General features: G+C 38.3%; 3 protein-coding genes and 1 long non-coding RNA gene across 4 annotated transcripts in view; 3 read left to right on the forward strand and 1 right to left on the reverse strand.

Annotated features, from left to right (window-relative positions):
- The window catches only part of LOC113466566, a 16,048-nt gene extending 13,522 nt beyond the window's left edge, over positions 1 to 2,526 (forward strand). Inside the window, exons 4-5 of the mRNA XM_026822099.1 lie at positions 654 to 954; positions 2,318 to 2,526. Coding sequence (XP_026677900.1) covers positions 654 to 915 — 262 coding nt within the window. The 3' untranslated portion in view covers positions 916 to 954; positions 2,318 to 2,526. The remainder of the gene's footprint in view (positions 1 to 653; positions 955 to 2,317) is intronic.
- LOC103507167 (bifunctional lysine-specific demethylase and histidyl-hydroxylase NO66) lies at positions 1,507 to 16,200 on the reverse strand (the record flags this gene model as incomplete). The annotated part of the gene is made up of 8 exons (XM_026822100.1): positions 1,507 to 1,578; positions 1,915 to 2,125; positions 3,986 to 4,106; positions 5,127 to 5,379; positions 13,777 to 13,990; positions 14,845 to 15,097; positions 15,648 to 15,823; positions 16,010 to 16,200. Coding segments are annotated over 8 exons (1,476 nt in total), but the record flags the coding sequence as incomplete, so codon positions are not given.
- LOC113466571 lies at positions 10,544 to 11,569 on the forward strand. Its single transcript, XR_003390932.1, has 2 exons — positions 10,544 to 10,691; positions 10,864 to 11,569. It is a non-coding gene; the product is annotated as an uncharacterized LOC113466571 (long non-coding RNA).
- Positions 16,201 to 17,140: 940 nt separating the features above from the next.
- On the forward strand, positions 17,141 to 19,037 carry LOC103507168. Its single transcript, XM_026822101.1, has 4 exons — positions 17,141 to 17,248; positions 17,379 to 17,439; positions 18,524 to 18,829; positions 19,030 to 19,037. Exons 1-4 carry the CDS (start codon positions 17,192 to 17,194, stop codon positions 19,035 to 19,037), a joined length of 432 nt encoding a protein of 143 aa, XP_026677902.1. The 5' UTR covers positions 17,141 to 17,191.
- Positions 19,038 to 19,058: the final 21 nt, after the last annotated feature.

A 19,058-nucleotide genomic window follows, 5' to 3' on the forward strand; every position in this document is an offset into this window, starting at 1 on the left:
AAGTTGTTTTCATTTTAGCAGACATGTTGGGCTACTTCATAAAAAAGTATAAAAGAAAGACTATTCTGATTGTTGAAAATAATAATGATAAAAAGAATAAAGAACATTAATTGAGTCACGTGTATTGAATCAAGTAGGGGGAGTACTGATAATCAAACTGTTACTTGAACACAAACTATAAATATTGCCAACTCTTGTCAATCGAGTTCAGTGTAGTCTATTGAGTCAATACAACAACGTCATACAGCTAAGTCACGTGTATTGAATCAAGTAGGGGGAGTACTGATAATCAAACTGGTACTTGAACACAAACTATAAATATTGCCAACTCTTGTCAATCGAGTTCAGTGTAGTCTATTGAGTCAATACAACAACGTCATACAGCTACAAGTTAATTAGCCCACAAGTTATTGAGTTTTTCTTTGATCGGATTCAAACCAAATAGTTTACTGAAGTTTTCTAAGGAATCATTCAACTTTCTACATAGTTACGTCACCAAAGGATTTTTCTCATAGTTGGTTTTTAACATTGTATGGGTAAGTTTTCCTTTCATTTATTTTATTTCTTAAAAAAAAAAAAAAAAAAAAAAAAAAAAAAAAATATTTAGGTACTTATTTATCGAACCACTGACTTATTTTTTTCTTCTTCTCCAGATGGCCAGGGCTATCCGAGCATCTGAACTTTGCCTCATGCGAGGAGGCAGTGAAAGACATCCATGCCTATGTTCAAGCCAGTGATGATGGTCTACCAGACCAGTGGATGGTGGACAAGGAACATGTGGTGGTCTACTTCAAGTTTATACTGGATGGACGTCTTGGCTATGCAGTGATGGATCAGGGCTACCACGTGGCTCGAGTGGTCACTGTTATGATCGATGGACAATATCCGCATACAGGTAAGAACAAACAGAACTGAATTTAAAGCAGATAAAACTAAATTCAAACTATGAATAATTTCTAAAGAAGGAACAAATGACAATGAAATCGCACGCCTTCTTTGGGCTTTGAACCCACAGCCTCCCACTTAACAGTCGAGCGCTTAACCACTGCAACCGGGACGTACTTTTTTTCTACGTTCCTGTTCTAAAACCCGATAGACATGTTTGAATACGTTTCACAACGTGGTTTTCCGACAGATCGTTGCGTGTGGACACGATAATGGATAGACATGTTTGAATACGTTTCACAACGTGGTTTTCCGACAGATCGTTGCGTGTGGACACGATAATTGCCAGAATTTCACTCATTTCGACCTGAAATTTTACGCGAATATCGCGCACACAAGAAACGATCTATCAAAAGACCAGATTGGAAAACAAGTCGTAGCCCATGTATTGGACTTAACATTAAGAAAAGTGCATCTACATTACCACCAATTGATATCGACCAAACAATAATATGAGGAAAATTGAATCCAATTGGATTAACAAATTATCAGGACCACAATCTGAGTTTGAACTCAATTTAAGTTTAACTTTTTGATTAAGCAATCTGATTGGTTGAATTTAAATTTTCAAGCCAATCAGACGGTTTCAAGCCAATCAGACGGCTTGAAAGAAGGGTAAACCATTAGACTTACCTCTACAGATTCCGAATTTCACTCGTTCAGACCTGAAATTTTACGCGAATATCGCGCACACACGAAACGATCTATCAAAAGACCAGATTGGAAAACAAGTCGTAGCGCATGTATTAGACTTAACATGAAGAAAAGTGCATCTACATTACCACCAATTGATATCGACCAAACAATAATATGAGGAAAATTGAATCCAATTGGATCAACAAATTATCAGGACCACAATCTGAGTTTGTTAATTTAAGTTTAACTTTTGGATTAAGCAATCTGATTGGTTGAATTTAAATTTTCAAGCCAATCAGACGGCTTGAAAGAAGGGTAAACCATTAGACTTACCTCTACAGATTCCTCACTATCAGCTGTTCTGATCAGATGAGATACCCGTGAGTATTGAGGATAGGCCGCAAACAGTTTGATCATCATAGACTCCGACTCTTCTGGCAGAATGAGGAACTGAGGTTCTTTGCCTTGATATTCGAGTGAATTGTCCAAAGTGTAATAGAGATGAAGTTCTGGAATGCCTTGCTCATTGAGCTCGTTCACAAGGCTAAGGAAAACGGGAAAATTCAATTTCATTGACGAAAAAAATCGAGAGATTGACTTTAAAGACAAGAGAGATAAACTTTTCCAATTTTACCATTGAAAATGGAGACAACTAGACAATCTAAGAGAGTACATTGAAGACAACAATATGAGCTTTTAGTGGGTGTGACAAAACGTTTGAAAATATTAGAATAATTTATTATTATTGACTTGTTACTTGAAGATGAAATAACAGAGTCAGCCTTTTTAGGTTTTACACCTTGGGCAAATCGTAGCAATAATAACTAGTGGTTCTGTGAACTGTAGACCTCACTATCGTTCAGTCAGTTAAAAATATTTCTTCTGACATACAACATCATCTTTTCTGAAAGACGGGAACAGACAACAGACCTAGAGGTAGGCCAGTTTACAAACCAAAAGGGAGTTCTATTAACCCTTGCAAGGCCAAGTGTCTGTCCCTTTGTCTAATTCTAATCCCTCCCTTCTCTTCTCACAGGCGATTTCACCCAACAGCTCGAGAACAACACGGAACGTTACTTGAAGATGAAATAACAGAGTCAGCCTTTTTAGGTTTTACACCTTGGGCAAATCGTAGCAATAATAACTAGTGGTTCTGTGAACTGTAGACCTCACTATCGTTCGGTCAGTTAAAAATATTTCGTCTGACGTACATCATCTTTTCTGAAAGACGGGAACAGACAACAGACCTAGAGGTAGGCAAGTTTACAAACCAAAAGGGAGTTCTATTAACCCTTGCAATGCCAAGTGTCTGTCCCTTTGTCTAATTCTAATCCCTCCCTTCTCTTCTCACAGGCGATTTCACCCAACAGCTCGAGAACAACACGGAAACCATCTACTCGTACGCCATCTCCCCATCTCACCCCGACTATATCGTCTGGACTCTACGCTCGACCAATCACAGCACTGGAAAATCAGACGGTCACGTGTCCCTCATTTACGTCGGAGCGCCATTTTGTTCTCCAGTGGACGTGACGGAACGACGCAATCTGGTGTACGAATTCCGAAGTATCGTGGCACGTGACACTAAGGGCACGCCATTGGCTGGCCTGCATTTCAAGGTCAAGCTGAGTGATGCGTTAGATCTGACGGTGTTCTATCGTGTCAAAGGAGAGAAGGTTCGGGTGAAGATCCCGTTCGCCCGTATTCAAGTGGATCAGCCTGACTTGGTGAGTATCTGAGAAGAGAACCCGTCTTGTCTTTACTTATTTGCGAACAATAAGAATTAATAGAACGTGAAAAATGCTCACAATGTTTCCTCATTGAATGGCCAAAGTAATTCCTACTGACCTTCTTCAAGAGATTACACATTTGGTTCATAAAGAGTAAAGCCTCTCACAATGTTTCCTCATTGAATGGCCAAAGTAATTCCTACTGACCTTCTTCAAGAGATTACACATTTGGTTCATAAAGAGTAAAGCCAGATAAACTTTTCCAATTTTACCATTGGAAATGGAAACAAATAGACAGTCTGAGAGAGTACATTGAAGACAACAATATGAGCTTTTAGTGGGTGTGACAAAACGTTTGAAAATATTTTCGAGACATTCAGAAAAGGCAGCGTAAATGGATCGGAAATCAGAATCCAAACTGTCTTCTTTCTTATATTTATTTATTTATTTCAGAGTCAGTACAAAATAAATAATTCCGAGGACATATTTTGATATTGAATCTTACTTACCGAACAGCATTGTGAAAATATTTTCAAGACATTCAGAAAAGGCAGCGTAAATGGATCGGAAATCGGAATCCAAACTGTCTTCTTTCTTATATTTATTTATTTATTTCAGAGTCAGTACAAATTAAATAATTCCGAGGACATATTTTGATATTGAATCTTACTTACCGAACAGCATTGGCTCGTACCAGTCTAACCTTTGTGTCCTTGGTAATCTGAGTGGCATTATACACCTCACCTGTCTGGGACATTCTTAGGCCGTTCTCAAATACAGAACATTGTAGCTCCTCTGAAATTACATTGAGAGTTATCATGATTAGAAGAAACGCAGCAGTGAAAACTGCCTTTCAAAAGAAAAAAGTCTTTTTAAGAGGATTGATAGAGGGAACCGTAACTGCTAAGGTCAGCCGTTTCGAGAACGTAAATTACTCGTACAGGATGAAATCCGCTTGGGTGGGAATCGAACCCGCGATCTAGTGTTTACAAGGCAGACGCGCTACCTTCCACGCTAACTAGGCTCGAAAAGTACATATTCAGATTTTGATAGAGGGAACCGTAACTGCTAAGGTCAGCCGTTTCGAGAACGAAAATTACCCGTACAGGATGAAATCCACTCGGGTGGGAATCGAACCCGCGATCTAGTGTTTACAAGGCAGACGCGCTACCTTCCACGCTAACTAGGCTCGGAAAGTACATATTGAGATTACAGAACTTGTCTCAGTAGCAGGTTGGAAAATGCAGCAGTTCTCAAGGGATCACTGAAGTGAAGCAATCTTATGCTTGGTCGGTATCTGGACGGGTGACCGTCTGGGGCAACACGTGCTATTCAGGAGTGCACACGGTCTCGAGAGAAAACTAGAGAAAAGGCGGGGCAAGGAAAAAAAAAAAAAAGCTCGGGTGGGAATCGAACCCGCGATCTAGTGTTTACAAGGCAGACGCGCTACCTTCCACGCTAACTAGGCTCGAAAAGTACATATTCAGATTACAGAACTTGTCTCAGTAGCAGGTTGGAAAATGCAACAGTTCTCAAGGGATCACTGAAGTGAAGCAATGTTATGCTTGGTCGGTATCTGGACGGGTGACCGTCTGGGGCAACACGTGCTATTCAGAGAAAAGGCGGGGCAAGAAAAAAAAAAAAAAACACATACCTACAAACAAACATTACCTGGACTAAGTACAGGGGGCAAAGCATCATGCATCAACTGTTTGCCCATTTCATCCACTCCATCATCCAAATCAACATACTCCACCAATTTGGGAGTGCAAGGAAAAAAAAAACACACACACACAAACAGAAAAAAAACATTACCTGGGCTAAGTACAGGGGGCAAAGCATCATGCATCAACTGTTTGCCCATTTCATCCACTCCATCATCCAAATCAACATACTCCACCAATTTGGCCAGCAAATCCTTCAGGTTCTCCTTCATGGCCAACCGATCTGCCTGAATATCAACCGGTTTACCACGAGCTAGGCCAGCATATCGGAGGTAGCCAATCGGTAAACCTCGTCTGAACTCGAGATCTGTCGCCCCGGCCGCCTGTAGTGCCTTGGGCATAGCCTGCCAGGAGAATAATAGAATTGGAATATCACTCTTTATTGAGGCAAATACAAAATAATATACCTACATAGGCAACAATATGCATATAGGAAGCCATTCATTCAATAAGTACTGACACATTTTCAAATGATATGATATGAGTTGTAGGCAGGATCACCGACTTCTGAGCATTTCCAATCAGTTTTTGTGGATTCTTCAGTCCCAGTTCTTTCAGATCATCATTGTTATTTTTGGTATGGGGTTGCAAATGTTGGACATTAATGAGACCATCAATGAACTTATGGATCTAGAGAGCTACATGGAAGAGCGAGAAGAATGAGGCTCACAATGTTTCCTCATTGAATGGCCAATGTAATTCCTACTGACCTTCTTCAAGAGATTACACATTTGGTTCATAAAGAGTAAAGCCTCTTCTTGGTACTTGCTCCTTCCCTTGCCTTATTTTACTAAAACCCTTGCTATAGTACTTTTCAACATAATTATCCGGTTTATTTACACATCCTTTTTAATTTCTACTTATTTTTAATGTGCGCATATCTTCCCTCAAAAGCTTCTTTACTTATTGCCCACATCTCTTCTCCCCCAGGGTCTGACTCCATACGAGCTGGAAGCCATCGACACCTGCAACAAACAACTGCACTACGAGGAGGGCAAACTACGCTCCATTATCATCTCCTGCGCACTCATCCTGCGCGATACCCAATACGTGTCGCAAATGTTGAAACTCCTTATCATAATATTGATGACATGATGACTCATGCATTGTTCTGACCCTCGTCATCAAAAATCCGACTGTCTGGTAGACTTCGGTCTGACTGGCCTTCAAATTCTCTCAACCCCCCCTGCTTATTGTCGACCCAAAAAGTTGTCATACCTGCATATTTTATGAATATTTCACATACACATGCTAGAAGACTCGATATGGATCTTCCCTCAAAAGCTTCTTTACTTATTGTCCACATCTCTTCTCCCCCAGGGTCTGACTCCATACGAGCTGGAAGCCATCGACACCTGCAACAAACAACTGCACTACGAGGAGGGCAAAACCCCCCTGCTTATTGTCGACCCAAAAAGTTGTCATACCTGCATATTTTATGAATATTTCACATACACATGCTAGAAGACTCGATATGGCATGTTAACTAAACATAACCTGCAGCTACTGTAAAGGTGTACACGAGTGTAAGGCCACTCACTATCAGGTAGACCTGACAGGTACGGCTTTAAAGGTCCGCACATCAGGTCTACCTAAGAACTGATGAGCACACACACTATCAGGTAGACCTGACAGGCGGACCTGATCAGGTGTACCTACCTGATAGTGAGTGGCTGGCCTAAAATAGTACGTCAAAACGAAATGTAAAGAAGAGAAAACACGTCAACAGAGAATGTAGAAGAGATACTTACTTAATAGCCCCTGTGCTATTCAACATTTAGTATTAGTTAGACAAGGCCATCTCTGCTGCAAATCATTGAAGAACACATAAATCTGACCGGACACGGAAAGTTAGTCTATTCATTATTATGTTAAGGCGGTCTCTTCTTGATCCCTTGTGTGCCGAACTTATTTAATAGCCCCTGTGCTATTCAACATTTAGTATTAGTTAGACAAGGCCATCTCTGCTGCAAACCAATGAAGAACACATAAATCTGACCGGACACGGAAAGTTAGTCTATTCATTATTATGTTAAGGCGGTCTCTTCTTGATCCCTTGTGTGCCGCGTCCATTTTTGTTTAGGACTATTGCACTGCCTCAAATACGTCTGACCATAACTGATAACATGATACAATGTATCAGCAATAACAGGAGACACACAGCCTTGTGTTAATCTTCAAGTGGTAATGGCTCGGAGGTTGTCAGTAAGCTGCGTTCCCATAGATCCGTTATTACTTGTAAGCAACTCTAAAATCACCAAACACACAACACAGGACAGGCTCAAAATCATGGGAGAACATACATGTTCTGTAGCGAAACCATCTTCTTTTTTTTCGCTTTTTCCGTGTACAGACGGGGTCGGCGTTTTTCGTCAGCCTCTCAATCAGTCCTAACTAGGGTGACTGCTTTGGGCTGACATTTGGTTTTGGCGATAGTGTGTGGCTGGCCTAAAATAGTACGTCAAAACGAAATGTAAAGAAGAGAAAACACGTCAACAGAGAATGTAGAAGAGACCATACGTCAATAGGGAATGTAAAGGGAGCATCCCATTAGGAACAGACTCGATTTGGCCTTGAGCCCAGAAGTTTTAGATACAGTTACAAACGCAAGTCTCGTGCATTCTCGTGTCTCGTGATATAAAACGTGACTTGTACCACGTGACCTGATGATGGGTCATGAGAGGAATGTACTACGAGCATAGCTACATAATATAAAGAACTAGAAGTCTATAGAGGGTCACCTATCAGAACCAGAATACACCTTCACTTGAAGTAAGGTCGGCACTATACATTCTAGGTATATTAATAGTGGCACATACATGGTTGAGGATTTTAGGTAGGTAGTAGGTACCTGTGCTGTTTGTGTCAATGCTTTTATCACGATGATTGTGTTTAGGAAGGCTCGTTCAATTGCCATGTTATTCTGGTGAGGATTAATTTAGTAATTTCTGTAATTTCAAAGCAGTTCTCTCTTTGGTATAACCAGAAAAATACGTTTAAGCAACCTTTCTCCTTTTATTTGGTAAATTTCAATTGTAAGTTTTATTGGTCTTCATTTCAAAACTTTGTCCTATTATTACATAATAACTAACCATTGGCCTTTTCAAAAACAGTTCTCTCTTTGGACGGTATAACCAGAAAAATACGCTTACACAACCTTTGTCCTATGACATAATAACTAATCTTTGCCGTTATCGTTTCTGTTCACAGAGCGTGAGAAAATTTCCACGAATAATGTCGACGAGTATTCCCCGGCCCCTGCACCGGGATACATGTCATAAATTGTAGACCTATATTGATTTAGTTCTAAAGTTTAAATCACAGAAAGCATAGTTATTTGTCCTTTTTCGTTTCCACTGTTACAACTACACACATATTTGTAGAAATTTATTGTAGTCTCATAGATTGGATTTCTAATATTGTACAAGTGCTTGATATTCTAAAATTCTAAATTAATACTATGATCCCTAAAATTTCGATTAAGAAAATAAAGTCTTAATTTTTTTCATTTTGAAAACAAAAAATACAGTCGTTCTTTATTTGTATAACCATTGTCCTTAGGAAATAGTGAAAATTATATTTACTTGCTAGAAACGAAGAATAAAAAATAGAAAGTAATTAAGGACGTAACAGTGAAGTATTATTTATTTAATTCATTCAGCTGGGATTCTTGGGACTACTATTGTCCCCCATCCGATGAGTATGCTATGACATCAGAGCCTCAGAAATAATCAAACTATTGATAAGATTCGTATAAAAGACCGCAATATTAGCTAAACTTCAAAAGATACAGCAATATCAGCTGAATGTCACAGGAGTCAACAATATTATCTGAACTTTACAAAAAGACAGCAATATTGGCTGAACTTTACAAAAAGACAGCAATATTGGCTGAACTTTACAAAAAGACAGCAATACTGGCTGCACTTTACAAAAGACAGTAATATTGGCTGAACTTTACAGAAGACAGCATTACTAGCTGAACTTTACAAAAGTCAACAATATTAGCTGAACTTTACAGAAGACAGCATTACTAGCTGAAATTTACAAAAGTCAACAATATTAGCTGAACTTTACAAAAGACAGCAATACAAGCTGAACTTTACAAAAGACAGCAATACAAGCTGAACTTTACAAAAGACAGCATATTCAAGTGGATCAGCCTGACTTGGTGAGTATCTGAGAAGAGAACCCGTCTTGTCTTTACTTATTTGCGAACAATAAGAATTAATAGAACGTGAAAAATGCTCACAATGTTTCCTCATTGAATGGCCAAAGTAATTCCTACTGACCTTCTTCAAGAGATTACACATTTGGTTCATAAAGAGTAAAGCCTCTTCTTGGTACTTGCTCCTTCCCTTGCCTTATTTTACTAAAACCCTTGCTATAGTACTTTTCAACATAATTATCCGGTTTATTTACACATCCTTTTTAATTTCTACTTATTTTTAATGTGCGCATATCTTCCCTCAAAAGCTTCTTTACTTATTGCCCACATCTCTTCTCCCCCAGGGTCTGACTCCATACGAGCTGGAAGCCATCGACACCTGCAACAAACAACTGCACTACGAGGAGGGCAAACTACGCTCCATTATCATCTCCTGCGCACTCATCCTGCGCGATACCCAATACGTGTCGCAAATGTTGGACATTAATGAGACCATCAATGAACTTATGGATCTAGAGAGCTACATGGAAGAGCGAGAAGAATGAGATGAGGCACGTGGTGTAGTGGGACAGAGAGGACAGGAAGGTCTCGCTACAACACGGAGTGAAGATGGTATAACAACACATGATAACAGTGTTAGAACAGCACATAAGGAAGACAGTGGTACAAGGCAAGATAACATTAGAGTTACGACAACAAAACATAACAGTGTTGTAACAGCACATGATGACAAGAGTGGTAAAACAACTCTCAATGGGGATGGTATAAAAACACGAGAAAGCCAGGGTGGTAAAACCACACAGAGGGACGAAAGTGATCTGCCAACACAAAATGATTTTGGATGAGTAAGGTCGTTATGCAGAGACTCTGATGAAAATACAAGTACCGGGGTTTCGTTAGAAACAGGATGACAAATGGCTAGAAATGAGAAGATTGGTGTCTTTAGTCATATGAAGACCGTTTTCTTATTTCTAGCATTTATTTGGTACTCAATTTGGTATTTCTCTAGCAAATTTTTATTACATAAATAAACAGTCTCTGCATACAGTTGTCTCTCTGGGAGGGAATTTACATGGAATTAGTAATAGGATAGGATAAGGATCGAATGATCACTAGGAATAAGTATAACAGCCTTGATTAGAAGAGTCAATAATGAGAATTTCATGTTAAACCAAAATAGTTTACAACTTCATTTTTAGGTCAAGTTAAGAGAGCTTCAGCATTTATCGAACATGTCTTTAAAATCAATACAAAATTGCTTAAATTTTTTATTTCGGCACTCTATTTGACTTATCAGAGTAGTACATTCAGAAAAGTAGGCATTGCTTTCACAACAAAACATAACAGTGTTGTAACAGCACATGATGACAAGAGTGGTAAAACAACTCTCAATGGGGATGGTATAAAAACACGAGAAAGCCAGGGTGGTAAAACCACACAGAGGGACGAAAGTGATCTGCCAACACAAAATGATTTTGGATGAGTAAGGTCGTTATGCAGAGGCAACAAAACATAACAGTGTTGTAACAGCACATGATGACAAGGGTGGTAAAACAACTCCCAATGAGGATGGTATAAAAACACGAGAAAGACAGGGTGGTAAAACAACACAGAGGGACGAAAGTGATCTGCCAACACAAAATGATTTTGGATGAGTAAGGTCGGTATGCAGAGACTCTGATGAAAATACAAGTACCGGGGTTTCGTTAGAAACAGGATGACAAATGGCTAGAAATGAGAAGATTGGTGTCTTTAGTCATATGAAGACCGTTTTCTTATTTCTAGCATTTATTTGGTACTCAATTTGGTATTTCTCTAGCAAATTTTTATTACATAAATAAACAGTCTCTGCATACAGTTGTCTCTCTGGGAGGGAATTTACATGGAATTAGTAATAGGATAAGGATCGAATGATCACTAGGAATAAGTATAACAGCCTTGATAGAAGAGTCAATAATGAGAATTTCATGTCAAACCAAAATAGTTTACAACTTCATTTTTAGGTCAAGTTAAGAGAGCTTCAGCATTTATCGAACATGTCTTTACAATCAATACAAAATTGCTTAAATTTTTTATTTCGGCACTCTATTTGACTTATCAGAGTAGTACATTCAGAAAAGTAGGCATTGCTTTCTTAACATCTTACATAAGATAAATTTAATAAAAACTTGAGTCATAAATTGTAGACCTATATTGATTTAGTTCTAAAGTTTAAATCACAGAAAGCATAGTTATTTGTCCTTTCTTGTTTCCACTGTTACAACTACACACATATTTGTAGAAATTTATATCGCTATTTGTAGTCTCATAGATTGAATTTCTAATATTGTACAAGTGCTTGATATTCTAAATTAATACTATGATCCCTAAAATTTCGATTAAGAAAATAAAGTCTTGATTTTTTTCATTTTGAAAACAAAAAATACAGTCGTTCTTTATTTGTATAACCATTGTCCTTAGGAAATAGTTAAAATTATATTCACTTGCTAGAAACGAAGAATAAAATTAGGGACGTAACAATGAAGTATTATTTATTTATTTATTCATTCATTCAGTTGGGATTCTTGGGACTACTATTGTCCCCCATCCGATGAGTATGCTATGACATCAGAGCCTCAGAAATAATCAAACTATTGATAAGATTCGTATAAAAGACCGCAATATTAGCTAAACTTCAAAAGATACAGCAATATCAGCTGAATGTCACAGGAGTCAACAATATTATCTGAACTTTACAAAAAGACAGCAATATTGGCTGAACTTTACAAAAAGACAGCAATATTATCTGAACTTTACAGAAGACAGCAATACTGGCTGCACTTTACAAAAGACAGTAATATTGGCTGAACTTTACAGAAGACAGCATTACTAGCTGAACTTTACAAAAGTCAACAATATTAGCTGAACTTTACAAAAGACAGCAATACAAGCTGAACTTTACAAAAGACAGCAATACAAGCTGAACTTTACAAAAGACAGCAATACAAGCTGAACTTTACAAAAGACAGCAATACAAGCTGAACTTTACAAAAGACAGCAATACAAGCTGAACTTTACAAAAGACAGCAATACAAGCTGAACTTTACAAAAGACAGCAATACAAGCTGAACTTTACAAAAGAATGCCCATGATTAATTCACCGGGTATGGAGTTGATATTCAAAGGTGACTTGAAAAAGTTCATACTGGATAAATATTCACGCAACTCGTTGCAGTCAGAATAGCTCATCCCTAAAGGGAATTTTGCTAGCACATTAGATAATTCCTATTAGAACCTAGAAAAGATGATGAAATTTCCAGGTTGGAAAAACCTTACAAAGTCTCTAACTTTTACATATTTGTCTTTATGTTCCAAAGGTTGTATGAAGGGTACAAGAGTAACCCATGGGGATACACTTCACTGAGTGATTACTATCAGGTGTACAAGCCTCCCATCTCGGCTTCACATCACACCTGTGTTGGTCTGGCCTTTGAGCTGCTAGCCCGCTGTGGCTCGCTCGAACAAAGGTATGTATCTTGTCATTTGGAGATAAAATTGTTTCATGGTTAAGACCTTGGCTTAAATCTAACATTTTTGCTCTTTAGATCCTGGGTCCGATCGGGCGTGAAAAAAGAAAAAAAAAACTGCTGCAGAGTTTTTATTAGGTATACTCCAAGAGTTGAGCTTTCCACTTAACACCGACGTTCAATAATTCCCAGGATGTTGAATTCTGGAAGTTGGTTAGGTTCTAAAGCAGATGATGTTACTAAAATTGGTATTCATCGATGATTGACTGTCTGTATTGACTGATATGCTGCTTTTTTGCAACATTGCTAAAGAAAAGCACAACCATTTTTGTTTGTTGTTTAAAATTGTTTCTTCTTCAATGTATCTAAAGAGCATTTTTGCTCTTTAGATCCTGGGTCCGATCGGGCGTGAAAAAAAGAAAAAAAATCTGCTGCAGAGTTTTTATTAGGTACTCTAAGAGTTCAGCTTTCCACTTAACACCGACGTTCAATAATTCCCAGGATGTTGAATTCTGGAAGTTGGTAAAGTTCTAAAGCAGATGATGTTACTAAAATTGGTGTCCATGGATGATTGACTGTCTGTATTGACTGATAGGTATGCTGCTGATAGGTAATGATTGACTGATAGGTATGCTGCTTTTTTGCAACATTGCTAAAGAAAAGCACAACCATTTTTGTTTGTTGTTTAAAATTGTTTCTTCTTCAATGAACCACTGAAATTGCAAGCAAAGTTAGCAAGAGCACAAGTAAAATTAGCAAGAAAAATGGTACCACAATATCATCTAAGAAACAAAGTGTTACAAATCCTAAACCCAAGAGTAATGGGGCAAGTAGTTCTGAGGATAAACCTACCTACGTAGGTAACAATATACATATAGGAAGCCTGACACATTTTCAAATGATATGATATGAGTTGTAGGCAGGATCACCGACTTCTGAGCATTTCCATCAGTTTTTGCGGATTCTTCAGTCCCAGTTCTTTCAGATCATCATTGTTATTTTTGGTGTAGGGTTGTAGGGGTAAACAGCCCTTAAAGTTGGGTTAAGCTTATACAAATCAACAGTACCTTTTCTAGTAGATCAATCCAAGCTGTCTTCTGATACACGGATATGGTGACATGCAGTGAGTGTTCATTGGTCACAGTAGAAGCCTGATGAATATACCCCCGGGGTAGATACAGTAGGTCCCCGGGTTCCAAAGTCACCGTCAGAATGGGGGTTCCGATTTCCTCTTGGCTGAAGTTTGGGCTCGAATATCGGGGCAGATACTCATCCACCATTCTGGAACGTGAGGGGAAAATCACTTACTATTGGTTCAAAAGACTGTGGAACTCACTCATAAAGACTGGATCCCAGAACTGGGTTCAAGATCTAAAGCTGCGTCTAAACTACAGTGAGCTGAAGTTAATTGATATAAATCAAGAGTTACTGGAACCCATAGGTAAGATCAAAGATATTTTTTGATTTTAATTACCTAGTTTAAAACTTCCTTTATTTGTTCTACACAAGCGTGAGTACCTACCTAGGAAAACCTACAAAAATAGACTAAAAGAACTTGATACCAAGTTGATATCCAATAGTCACAACCAAATGTTAAGCTTTATTATTTTACACTGAAAAAGGAAAATATGGTTTATTTTCCTTTTATAGTGCCGATTCATAAGAAGGGAAATACCAAACTACTACCGAACTACCGACCTATATCTCTACTAACTACCTTCAGCAAACTACTGTGAATGTGACGCTGGAAAGTTAAGTGTAGCCCTGATAGGTATGTCTGTGAGATAAAATCCATAAACAAAGGAAATGACAAGCATAGGACTGTGGAACTCACTCAAAAAGACTGGATCCCAGAACTGGGTTCAAAATCTAAAGCTATGTCTAAACTACAGTGAGCTGAAGTTAATTGATATAAATCAAGAGTTACTGGAACCCATAGGTAAGATTAAAGATATTATTTTTTGATTTTAATTAGTTAAGTTCCTTTATTTGTTCTACACAAGCGTGAGTACCTACCTAGGAAACCCTACAAAAATAGACTAAAAGAACTTGATACCAAGTTGATATCCAATGGTCACAACCAAATGTTAAGCTTTATTATTTTACAATGAAAGAAGAAAATATAGTTTATTTACCTTGGTAAGTACACTTTCCACTTCTTCTTTCCCTCCAGTTGAAGAATGAATGCCTCAATATCATCATAGTGTGGGGCAAACCCCTGTGCAGTAGGTGGCGTCTGATAGGTATTAGCACCCACAAAACAACCAAACAGTTCTTGTAGTGAAGCATTGAGCTGTTGAAGGGGCTTGATGTATGTCTGAGGATTCAGAAAACGAATACTGCAACCCTCCCTGTAGTGATCCCACACAATTTGAGGCAATGCTCTTCCTGAAAATGAAAAAAATGTGTGTAAATAATTACCTGTGTTGCACTAGGACCATTAAGTAGAAATTTATTTGAAAATGAGTTATAAATAGGTTACAGGACCTATTTTTGGACTTTTTTTGGTAAGATGAAACTTTCCTAATATGGGTGGAATAGGTAATGCTCATGTCTGACCCCTATGATTACAAACTATTTTTTGTAAATCTGAACTTTACAGAAGACAGCAATACTGGCTGCACTTTACAAAAGACAGCAACTAGCTGAACTTTACAGAAGACAGCAATACTGGCTGCACTTTACAAAAGACAGCAACTAGCTGAACTTTACAAAAGACAGTAATATTGGCTGAACTTTACAGAAGACAGCATTACTAGCTGAACTTTACAAAAGTCAACAATATTAGCTGAATTTTTTGTAAAAGAATGGCTGTTAAAAAAGTTATTTCAGATTGGTCTACATGAGACAGCCTTATACCTTTTAACCTTAAGAAGGTCAGTTGAGACTTACTAAAACTAGAACCATTCTTATAAAAGTCTGTTTACAGTGTTTATACCTTCAACATCCATTGTTTGTCTCTGTCCATCTTCATAGAGAGTGATATCAATGTTCTTTTTGAACTCGATTACATTGTCTCTGAGAATATCATCAATTTTTTTCGATGTTATCAGATTGTTGTAGTAATTCTTTTGTTTTCTTGAAATGTACAGGGGTTCCTTCTCCCAATGGTCACTGAAATTTGATTGAAAAAGATTTGTAACAACATTGTCAACAACTGAAATGATCTTTAGAAACCTACTTACTCACCTGCCTTTTAGTACCTATGAGAAAGGTATTAAGTGATTAATTTCAAATAGGCTTGTTTAGACCAGCACTAAAATGAGGATCTTTTTGTCAATATAACAATATATACTTTACCTGAAAAATTTGTCTACAGATGTATCACCCAGGATCCATTGCAACTCATCCCCGCCAAAAGATTTACTTGATGTTTCAGATAAAGTATTTTCTTTCACAGCCTCAGAACTACTTGCCCCATTACTCTTGGGTTTAGGATTTGTAACACTTTGTTTCTTAGATGATATTGTGGTACCATTTTTCTTGCTAATTTTACGTAGAACTTGTCAAGCTGTTAAGCTATTCCAAATTGTTCTCTGTTTCAGGAAAATGGCACCAAGTGTGGCAGCAGCAACAGTCTATTCCAAACTATTTGCAAACAGAACTGAGACAGATCCATTCAAGAGACCTAAAACAAAAATCCGTAAGGGTAAACACTTCAAGAAAGAACTAAAGAAGCAAAGAAAAATCAAGAAACAAGCAAACATTTTAAAAAGTCGTGTCCGAAATGAAAATGTTCTATTGAAACATTTGAAAGAATCCTATCCAGGGATGACAAATATTGCAAAGAGTTCCCGTAAATCAGAAGTTGTTTTTGACCCTACAGGAAGAACCATCAATCGGGCAAAAATAGACAAAGTCATAAATAAACTTATGTCAAAGAAAGATGTGCTCATGGAAAAACTAACTCCAACTATGAAGATAGAAACAAATGAAAATGTATATGTGAAACCTCCTCAAGTCAATGATGCTAAGAAAAGAAAAGGAAATACTGTTGTTGTTGAAGACACTTCAAATAGCAAAAATATTGCAAGCAAAGTTAGCAAGAGCACAAGTAAGATCAGCAAGAAAAATGGTACCACAATATCATCTAAGAAACAAAGTGTTACAAATCCTAAACCCAAGAGTAATGGGGCAAGTAGCTTTGAGGCTGTGAAAGAAAATACTTTATCTGAAACATCAAGTAAATCTTTTGGCAGGGATGAGTTGCAATGGATCCTGGGTGATACATCTGTAGACAAATTTTTCAGGTAAAGTATATACTTATTGTTATATTCACAAAAAGATCTTCATTTTAGTGCTGGGCTAAACAAGCCTATTTGAAATTAATCACTTAGTACCTTTCTCATAGGTACTAAAAGGCAGGTGAGTAAGTAGGTTTCTAAAGATCATTTCAGTTGTTGACAATGTTGTTACAAATCTTTTACTCCATTGTCTAATAGCAGCAAGCAAAATGTGAACCCATCTGCCCAGTGGTCCTGTATGGAGAATAACGCCTGTACTAATGGAGGCGCTGAGGATTATATGGACATTGAGGAGGCCAAGTTCACGAGGACCTCCATTGTCTAATAGCAGCAAGCAAAATGTGAACCCATCCGCCCAGTGGTCCTGTATGGAGAATAACGCCTGTACTAATGGAGGCGCTGAGGATTATATGGACATTGAGGAGGCCAAGTTCACGAGGAAGGAGTCGGGACGAAGATCCAAACGGAATAAAAACAAATATCATGGTACGTGACCAATCAGTCGTAGGTCAAGTCCTTGTCCGGGCTCGATTCCCGCTGGGGTAGAAAATTTGAAACGTTTACCTACTTACTAACTTGATAAATTTGAATCACTAAACAAACAAACAAATACACAAACAAACAAACAAACAAATACACGAGTCCGTGCTAAAGAGAAATGTTTAGAAAATTTCAGTTATTCTTGGGTGGTAGGGCTATGGTACGTGACCAATCAGTCGTAGGTCAAGTCCTTGTCCGGGTTCGATTCCCGCTGGGGTAGGAAATTTGAAACGTTTACCTACTAACTTGATAGATTTGAATCATTAAACAAACAAATACACAAGTCCGTGCTAAAGAGAAATGTTTAGAGAATTTCAGCTATTATTGGATAGGGCTAGGTAACTTTTCCTAATCTCACTCTGGGGGCTTGTCCACCAATTAGATTGCCGATCAGATTGATTAAACCAAGATTAAAACTTAAACGGAGTTCAAACTCACTTTGTGGCCCGGGGGTAAATCAATGAACCCACTACCTATCTAGAGGTATCTCAATTTTCAACAAAACTTTGTTTGTCACGTTTAACGAGCTATTTTATTGCCTGCTTTTAAGCTTGAACCAAACTTTTTCTTTACCTTCTTCATTCTTCTCCCCAGGTTTGAACGAAGAGGAAGATGAGAACGAGGATGGAGAAGAAGATGAAGAAGGAGAAGTAGGAGACAAGGGAGGAGGCAAGGCGAATTTGAACCACTAAACAAACAAATACACAAGTCCGTGCTAAAGAGAAATGTTTAGAAAATTTCAGCTATTATTGGATGGTAGGGCTAGGTAACTTTTCCTAATCTCACTCTGGGGGCTTGTCCACCAATTAAATTGCCGATCAGATTGATTAAACCAAGATTAAAACTTAAACGGAGTTCAAACTCACATTGTGGCCCGGGGGTAAATCAATGAACCCACTACCTAAGTACTTATCTAGAGGTATCTCAATTTTCAACAAAACTTTGTTTGTCACGTTTAACGAGCTGTTTTATTGCCTGGTTTTAAGCTTCAACCAAACTTTTTCTTTACCTTATTTATTCTCCTTCCCAGGTTTGAACGAAGAGGAAGATGAGAACGAGGATGGAGAAGAAGATGAAGAAGGAGAAGTAGGAGACAAGGGAGGAGGCAAGGCGTCCAGTGGGAAGCGCGCCGTGAGCTCGGGCAATGTGCAGTGGGGCGTGAAGGAGACAGAGTCCAGTGTGAACCATCGCACGGAGAAGAAGAGAGAGGAAGGGAAGAAGGGAGGGAAGCAGGGGAGGAAGAAGGAGGGCGTGTCGGGGGGTGTGGGCGTGGGAGGAGGACTGAGCAAGAAGACGACCAAGGCGAAACGACGCGATGGTCATGCCCATATGATAGGTGAGTGATTTACTGACGAGGTTCTCTCCAGCCAGAATTATCTAGCTCGCCCTAAACTACAGACTTGGATATGCGATCAACCATCACAAAGATTTACGCTTGTTCTTTTGTCAGCCAGAATTATCTAGCTCGCCCTAAACTACAGACTTGGATATGCGATCAACCATCACAAAGATTTACGCTTGTTCTTTTGTTTCTAGCAATGTAAACCCTCTGAATTCCTTTTAAT

Source organism: Diaphorina citri, unplaced genomic scaffold (assembly GCF_000475195.1).
Source record: "Diaphorina citri unplaced genomic scaffold, Diaci psyllid genome assembly version 1.1 scaffold294, whole genome shotgun sequence".
NCBI lineage: Eukaryota > Metazoa > Arthropoda > Insecta > Hemiptera > Psyllidae > Diaphorina > Diaphorina citri.